General features: G+C 36.4%; 1 protein-coding gene across 1 annotated transcript; it reads right to left on the bottom strand.

Annotated features, from left to right (window-relative positions):
• Nucleotides 1–1,714: 1,714 nt before the first annotated feature.
• Nucleotides 1,715–7,416, bottom strand: LOC145971926 (uncharacterized). Its single transcript, XM_083100027.1, has 5 exons — nt 7,329–7,416; nt 6,674–7,234; nt 6,317–6,399; nt 5,717–6,238; nt 1,715–1,840 (listed from the first exon to the last, which is right to left on the bottom strand). Exons 1-5 carry the CDS (start codon nt 7,414–7,416, stop codon nt 1,715–1,717), a joined length of 1,380 nt encoding a protein of 459 aa, XP_082956153.1.
• Between the last annotated feature and the right edge of the window lie 1,375 nt (nt 7,417–8,791).

Raw genomic sequence — 8,791 nt, 5'->3', positions numbered from 1 at the left:
CATAGAATAGACTGACCAATCAGAACAATGAAATTTATATTTCTTTTGACCTAATTGGTCAGTTAAAAACACTATTCTATTCCAAGGAGTAAGTTTTCGAACGCAACCAAGGGTGAAAGTTAACCTAAGAAGAGAACAAGCGATTAAGAAGAGAACAAACGATTAGAAGAGAACAAGAGTTTAACTGACAGACATCGGATTAATAGATAATAATTATAATTTTGCTTATAAGCAAGATATTTGTCTTTACAAGCGACAAGAAATAGCTCGTAACAGTCGAACCATTACAAGATTTGCACTTGTCGCTCGTCCATCAGAGAACGAAGAAGCAGAGGATCCAAAAGGATTATATAAAAGTATCATTAATGCCAGCAGCAGACTTTTGTACGTCTTTGTGGAGGAAACAACATAAACCGGCTGGTGGTGTTTTAGGTAAATATTTTAAAAAGATTTTATATTATATTATTAGAGATATAAATTTTCCTTGAGTTTTTTTTTATTGCAGCTGACGATATGGGTTTAGTTAAGATATTGACTATGATATCTTTGATTATGCTCACTCTTGCTCTGAAAGATTCAATGGATTAAAGCAATGACAGTGATGGCAAATGGAGTGATCGTAAACCTTTATCAATGATTGGCGATAATTATAAAGACCTTGATTCTGAAAAGGACTAAGCAAGAATTAATGAAAAAAGGTGCTTTAGAGAGCTTATAAATCTGTCGAAGAGATAATGGTGAAACTCGATCCACAAGAACAACTCGTTTACGGAAAAATCCTAATTTATTCCTGTACTTTATTTGCACAGTTCTTAGCTCAAATTAATGATTTGTAATAACTTTTGGAAAAATGTTTCAAAATGACTATCATTATTTTAGGATTAAGGATGTATTTATGTACTATTTATTAAGGATGTATATGTTTATGTACTATTTATTAAGGATGTATTGATAATTGTACAATTATGTATAAACAGTAGTGAATGTTGAAAAACTTTTTACAGCTTTTCTTCTTAATGAGTTAAATTATTTATTCTTTGTTTAGTTGCATGTGTATAAGGCTAAAATAAAATATGACAAATAATGACAATAAATTTTTTTTAAATGTTATCGGTAAACATCGCTATTTTCATCGTTAAAATTAATATTAATTTTATTTCCTCTTATATATATTATCACGTGCGGTTCAATGTGAGTTGTTGAATAGGATGTCGATATTTTCCGATCCATATCGTTATATTTTTGCCACAATCGACAGATTTATCGTGTAAGTTCTAAAGCACCTTTTTTCATTAATTCTTGCTTAGTCCTTTCCAGTATCAAGGTCTTTATAATTATCGCCAATCTTTGATAAAGGTTTACGATCACTCCATTTGCCATCACTGTCATTGCTTTAATCCAGTGCTGTCACTTACTTGCAACTTTCGGCCAGATTTCTTAGCTTACGCCTACTGTTCCCCTCTTACCGCTCGCGCTGCTCGTAACAAAGGAGCGCTCAGGAACGTGCGCGTCACAAATGTAATGTGGCAATCTATCTAAGTTCTCTTTATTGTAATTACGTTTCAAAACACAAATATTTTAAATTGTTACAGAACATATACGTAATTAATAATAGAATAATTATTTTTATTATTAATAAACAGTAAAGAGAACTTAGATAGATTGCCACATTACATTTGTGACGCGCACGTGCCTGAGGTTACCGCCGCGCTCCTTAGTTACGAGCGTTCGGCGGCGCGGTTGCTAAGGCGCGCGTGGTAAGAGGAGAGCGGTAGGCGTGAGCTAAGAAATCCGGCCGAAAGTTGCAAGTAAGTGACAGCACTGCTTTAATCCATTGAATCTTTTAGAGCAAGAGTGAGCATAATCAAAGATATTATAGTCAATATCTTAACTAAACCCATATCGTTAGCTGCAATAAAAAAAACTCAAGGAAAATTTATATCTCTAATAATATAATATAAAATCTTTTTAAAATATTTACCTAAAACACCACCAGCCGGTTTATGTTGTTTCCTTCACAAAGACGTACAAGAGTCTGCTGCTGGCATTAATGATACTTTTATATAATCCTTTTCTCTTTTTCCTTTTTTATAGGATCCTCTGCTTTTTCGTTCTCTGATGGACGAGCGATAAGTGATCTATGCAAATCTTGTAATGGTTCGACTGTTATGAGCTATTTCTTGTCGCTTGTAAAGACAAATATCTTGCTTAAGCAAAATTATAATTATTACCTATTAATCCGATGTCTGTCAGTTAAACTCTTGTTCTCTTCTAATCGTTTGTTCTCTTCTTAATCGTTTGTTCTCTTTTTAGGTTAACTTTCACCCTTAGTTGCGTTCGAAAACTTACTCCTTGGAATAGAATAGTGTTTTTGACTGACCAATTACGTCAAAAGAAATATAAATTTCATTGTTCTGATTGGTCAGTCTATTCTATGCTAAGGAATAAATTTTCGAACGTAATCCTTTAGGCCAGCTTTACGTTATTAGCTTTTATTTAAGAAACGACGATCTCACAAACGTTTTAATTAGTATATTCGTGACTCACAAACGATTTCGCGTTGATTCATCCTCTGCAGAACTTAAATAGAATTGAAATTAAAAACGGGGGAGCTAACTTCTAACCTCGAAATTATCAGATATGGTTTTTGGCTTTTATTTAAGAAGCGGCTTTCTCACAAACGTTTTAATTAGTATCTTCGTGACTCACAAACGATTCCGCGTCGATTGATCCCCTGTAGAACTTAAATAGAATTGAAATTAAAAATGAGGGCGCTAACTTAACGGTCATTTTTATTTTTTATTTTACAGCGAAAGGCTGATCTCACAAACGTTTCAATTAACCTTACAATGATCTACAAACGAATTACAAACGATTAAAAAAAAAAAATTCAAAAACTCAAAATAGGGGTGCTAAGTTCACGGAGCTGAGTATGTTTCGTCCATGTTTATGCAAAATCCTGCGAGAGAGATAGATATAATATAGGTAGAATCTATGCAGAGACTCTGGATTTCAGATCTGTTAGATTTGTCAGATCTGTCTTTTCAATATTCTTGCGTAGAACTAAAGTTAAATGGGTAGATGTGCAGCAGAATTTGCAACAATTTGTTGGCGAAAGGATATATGATAAAAATATTTCCCAAAGATACCGCATGTCGTGCTGCATGGATTAAAAACATTAATCGGAAAAATTGGACGCCTACAAATTAATCATATCTTTGTAAGGTTTAGTAACATAAAATTAATTTTTAAAATTTTTCTAAAAATATGTCAAAATAATTTTTCATATTTACTATTTAAATAAAATAAAATTTATCATTATAATTTTATATCATTATAATTATTATTTATAATATTTTAATTTAAATAAAATTTATTATTATAATTTATATAATATTTCTTATATATATTATCTATATATATATAATATTTATTATTTATTTATAATATTTATTATTAATAAATATCATTTATATTCAAAATAGAATTATTAAAATTTGAATATGAGCGGGAGTTGCATAAAAATGGCGGACCAATCAAAAGTGGCCCCCTGATGGCCAGTTTCTTATTAAAGGGTCTCTAGAGTCCCTATAACAGAGTCTGGCCATATGATAGCAACTTTTGATTAGTCCGACATGTTTTGGCCACTCCCGCTGATATTTGAATTATGGAAATGGTAGTAACAGTAAATTGTTGCAAATTGAAAATATACGTAATAAAAGCAATACATACATAAGAATTTTCTCTGTATAGGAAAACATGTGAGAGTCAACAGTTTGAGTAGAGAAATATAAAAGGAGAAGAAAAAAGAAAGAACAAAAATATTACAATAATAATAATTTATTGTATTAAAATTCTTGTACTATATAGTACATTATAGAATATATATAATGACGTATAACAATATAGAAAGATAGAATAAAGACATTATAGACAAAAAATAAAGACATTATAGATAAGAAATAAAACATTTTTGTTATAATTTCATAAATTATTAGAACGAACTTAACAAGAGACATATTGTGTGTGTATGTGTGAGGCAGATTAAGAAAAAATATTATGCATAGCCATAGATTTACTATCATATTTACGTTTACTAAGCATAGTATTTTTTCTTTGGTAAATATGTAATCTTAAAATAACAAACCTCTTGAGAATTTTTCAATACAATTGATGGCAATTTAAAATATGATCAGCAGGAACATTACTAAATTTAGATGTAAGAAATGATTTGACATTTGTGTTTCCTATATCCAAGAAATATTTTGAATAAAATCTATTACAAAAAAGCGCAGCACACCCACCCATTTTGTACAATTATTCTCAAAAAATTACAGTTCTTCATAAAATCGGATCACAATTCGGACACTTATACAGCAGTCATGCGCATGCGTTTGTTTAGAATAAGATGGCGTATATTTTTTTCTCTCTCGCAGAATTTTGCCAAAACTGGCAACTTGGCCAGACTCTGTTATAGGGACTCTAGAGGGTCTCTAAGCTACTATCACACACACTGCTGTTGCTAGGGAGAAAAAGTTTCCTAGCCTCTTTTCCGGTAGAGGCGTGACGATCAAAATCTTAATGGTGGTGGTGCTGAAATCACCACATCACTCCCCTCCTAGTGGCTTTCTGGCGGTAGATCTGAAAGTCACGTGTTTTTGTTATATGTTTTAAGGGGTCTGTCAAGAGTTCAAGTCCATTCATGTGAAGGGGTTATGTCTAGTCTAGTGTCGTCATTGTCCTGTGATAGGTTGTCATTGGTAATTATTCAGTTCAGCTACCTCACCTCAAATATCAATAAATTTAGGGTCAATCGACGCGTTTTTGCATAAAATTAAAGAATCTATAAAAAAAAGTGTCGCTCTGCACCGCGAACCGAAATATTCACGATTAAAGTTTACTACTATTTAGGTTAGGATATCTGTCATACCGATGGCACTAGCATTCTGTACGGTAATATGCGCATGCGTTCTGCTTACTTTGGCTACAGTACACGAAATTTAAATGCAACAATGCATGATGTATATATGCGTCTACAATAATAATAGTTATTATTGTTGTAGACGCGTACGTACTTGCATGTAACGTCTAAAATGTTATCTTTGTTAGAGTTTGGATATCTGACATATGATAACGAAAAATTATTATCCTTTTCCTTAGATTGCAAAACAAGATTTATATTTACAGAATTCCACATTTGCAACTTTACATGCGAAGACACACACACACACATACGGAGGGGTGCAAGAGGGCCTTCGGCCCCCCCTCCCGCACCCACCCCGTCCCCCTCGCTTCGCGTGGAAAGTTGCAAAGTGGAATCTCGCTTCGCGTGGAAAGTTGTACCCTTCTGTACCCACACCGCCGGTAGGGGTGCCTACGGTAGGGTGCAATTTTCCACGCGAAGCGAGGTTCCACTTTGCAACTTTCCACGCGAAGCGAGAGGAACGGGGTGGGTGCGGGAGGGGGGCCTTCGGCCCCCCTTGCACCCCCCCCCCGTGTGTGTGTGTGTGAGAGAGAGAGTGCGTGTGTGAGTGCTAGTGTCATCGGTATGACAGATATCCTAACCTAAATAGTAGTGAACTTTAATCGTGAATATTTCGGTTCGCGGTGCAGAGCGACGCTTTTTTTGATAGATTCTTTAATTTTATGCAAAAACGCGTCGATTGTCCCTAAATTTATTGATATTTGAGGTGAGGTAGCTAAACTGAATAATTACCTCGGTTTTTGATACGTACGTTGGTTTCAGTCTGTCTAAGTTAATATTTTCAGGAGTGCCCTCAACTTCGATTTTGTACAGAATGTCAGTGAGCCTGTCGATGATTTTGTATGGTCCTCTGTAGGGGGGTTCCAAAGGCTTCTTGACGTGGTCACAGCATACAAATACATGTGTGCAGGTACTTAAATCTTTGGAGATGAAGATTTTTGCTTTGTTGTAATGAGCTGTTGGCGTTGGTCGTAGTCCTCTCATGTATTCTCTGTGTTTTTCGACGAAGATCTGAGGATCTGCTGGTGGATCTTGTGTAACAAAGAATTCTCCAGGTATTCGAAGAGAGGTGCCATATATCATATCTGCTGGTGTTGCTTGGAGATCTTCTTTGAAGCTGGTGCGTAATTCCAAAAGCACTGTAGAGAGAATATCCAACCATAGTTTTGGGGAACACATGAGTGCTGCCTTTAATGTGCGATGCCTTTCTACGAGACCATCAGATTGCGGATGATATGATGTTGTTTTTTGCTCCTATGAACTTTGTCAAAGAATGGAAAAGCGTCGATTCAAATTGGCTGCCTTGATCTGATGTGATGGTGAGAGGTGTACCATAATGAGCAATTCAGTTGTCGAATAAAGCGGTGATAATGGTGTCTGCTGTGATGTCTTGGAGAGGGACTGCTGTTGGCCATCTAGAAAATTGATCAATAATTGTTAGACAATATTTATAACCTCTGACTTCGGGTAAGATTATGATGTCAACATGAATATGATTAAATCTGTTGTCAGGGACATCAATGTGTTCCGGCTTGGTCTTTGTGTGGCGATGGATTTTTGTTTTCTGACAGGGTATGCACTCTCTTGACCATTTGATGATGGGCTAGATGTATTTTTCTCTGAGAAGTCGGGATGTTTCTCTGCCACTGGGATGTGAAAGTCCATGTATTATGTCAAAAGCTGTCTTACGGAGAGTTCTGGGAATGTATGGACGACCTATTCCAGATGAAATGTCGCAATAGATTTTGTCAGTGTTAATGGAAAGCTGTTGTAATTGTAGTGACGAAGAATTTTGGATCAGATCCTGTAGCTCCTCATCCTCTAGTTGATGTTGTTGAATGGTTTTGGCGTCCAGCACTGTTGGCATGTCGATGGCATTGATGCGTGATAACGCGTCAGCAACTACATTCTCATTTCCTTTGATGTAGACTATATTCGTGGAAAATTGTGAGATAAAATCCAGTTGGCGTAGTTGGCGTTCTGATGCTTTGCTGAGTTTTTGTTTGAAGGCGAAGGTAAGTGGCCTGTGATCTATTTTGATAATGAATGATCGGCAATCTAGTAGGTGTTGAAAATGTTTGATTGCGGCAAAAATGGCGAGCAATTCTCTGTCATAAGTACTGTATCGTGTTTCGGTGTCGCTGAGCTTTTTGGAAAAGAATCCAATAGGTCTCCAGGTGTCATTTTCCAGTTGTTCTAAAGAGGCGCCGATTGCTGTGGTGGAGGCATCCGTAGTGAGTGCCAGTGGCGCTGTCGGCGATGGAAAAGTCGTGTACGTAATTGTTGCGAGGGCTTTTTTATACAGTTCAAAAGCTTCTTCAGTTTTATTTGACCAACTAATAACTGTTTTGTCGTTCTTTTTCCAAGAATGCGTTGAGTGATATCTGCATCTGAGCGGCCTGTGGAATGATGTGTCTGTAATAATTGTACATACCTAAGAACCGTTTCAGTTCTACTACTGTTTCCGGCTTAGGGTAGTTTAGGATTTTGTCCACTCGTTGAGGGTTTGGTAGATAGCCTTTTTTCATTAATTGCGTAACCCAAAAATTCGACTTTGGTCTTGCCCAAGGTGCATTTACTGGTGTTGATCGAGAGAGAGTGAGCTGCCAGACGCTGAAAAACTTGTTTAAGATGTTCACGATGTTGTTGTGGTGTTTCAGACATGACTATGATGTCGTCTACGTACACAAAAATGAAATCTAGGCCTCGGAAGATTGCATCGATGAATCTTTGGAAAGTTTGTGTGGCGTTCTTCAAACCAAATGGCATTACCGTGTATTCAAATAAGCCCCAGGGTGTCATGATGGCTGTCTTCTGGATATCATCTTCGTGCATCGGAATCTGATGGTAGACTCTCTCTAGGTCAATGATGGAAAATATTGTTTTTTTGATGAAGTATTGAAAATAGACTGTGGATGAACGGTGGTGCATATTTGTCTAGTACGGTTATTGAGTTTAATTTTCTGTAATCTCCACATAATCGCCAGCTGTTGTTCTTTTTGCGCACCATGTGAATTAGACTGGACCATGGGCTACTTGATCTGATGACGGTCTGATGACGTTATTTTTGAGAAGATATTCAATCTTTGTCTTTGCCGCAACAGCTTTTTCACCAGCGAGTTTTCGGTGTCTCTCTGTAACAAGTGGTCCATTAGTAACGATCCTGTGCGAAAAGTCAGATTTCTTCAGAGTCGTTGTGATTGGAGGCTTGGTGATGTTTACGAATTCTTGTAGCAAATCGGCATGAGGCATCGTTGGATGATTGACACATTATGGCAGTTGGTTTTAATCATTTGACCTTTGGTTGTAAGACCAGTGACTGAGTCAATTAGTTGCTGGTTCGTCAGATCAATGAGCAGGTTGTAATAAATGAGGAAGTCTGCACTAATGATGGCTTTTTGCACTTCGGCAACGATGAATGGCCAGGAGAAACTTCTGCGCAGATTGAGATCCAGGGTGATTTTGATGGTACCATAAGTGCTTATTGGTGAGGTGTTTGCTGTAAAAAGTACTAGATCAGTTTTTTTTAGTTTGTTCTTAAAGTGTTTAATCGGAATAATTGAAACGACTGACCCAGAATCGATTAGGAATCTTTTATTGGTTCTTTTATCGTGAATGTGCAGGCGGAGCTCTCTAGATGAGTTGATGAGTGCGTCTGGACTGGGATAGCACAGAACATTCTATGGACGTTCATTTTATGTCCATTTTACATCTGCACGTCCATGGACATGAAATGAACGTCTATCGTACATCCGATTCCAAACATCCGTTAACGGCCAATATTTGGACGTCTATAAGATGTCCGGT

Source organism: Camponotus vicinus, unplaced genomic scaffold, assembly GCF_025532165.1.
Source record: "Camponotus vicinus isolate PSW18456_S1 unplaced genomic scaffold, iyCamVici1.0 SCAF_5, whole genome shotgun sequence".
In the NCBI taxonomy this organism is placed as follows: Eukaryota; Metazoa; Arthropoda; class Insecta; order Hymenoptera; family Formicidae; genus Camponotus; species Camponotus vicinus.
Note: the sequence above shows the minus strand (reverse complement) of the source record. Positions and strands in the feature narration are given on the sequence as shown.

Excerpts from the sequence above, each read along its gene's own strand:
- LOC145971926 (XM_083100027.1), bottom strand. The coding sequence starts at position 7,416 with ATGTACAATTATTACAGACACATCATTCCACAGGCCGCTCAGATGCAG. Across the intron at positions 6,400-6,673 it reads ATACATTCCCAGAACTCTCC|ATGGCCAACAGCAGTCCCTC; the intron begins GTAAGACAGCTT and ends TCAATTTTCTAG. Across the intron at positions 1,841-5,716 it reads CGTACGTATCAAAAACCGAG|ATTCAATGGATTAAAGCAGT; the intron begins GTAATTATTCAG and ends TTGCTCTAAAAG.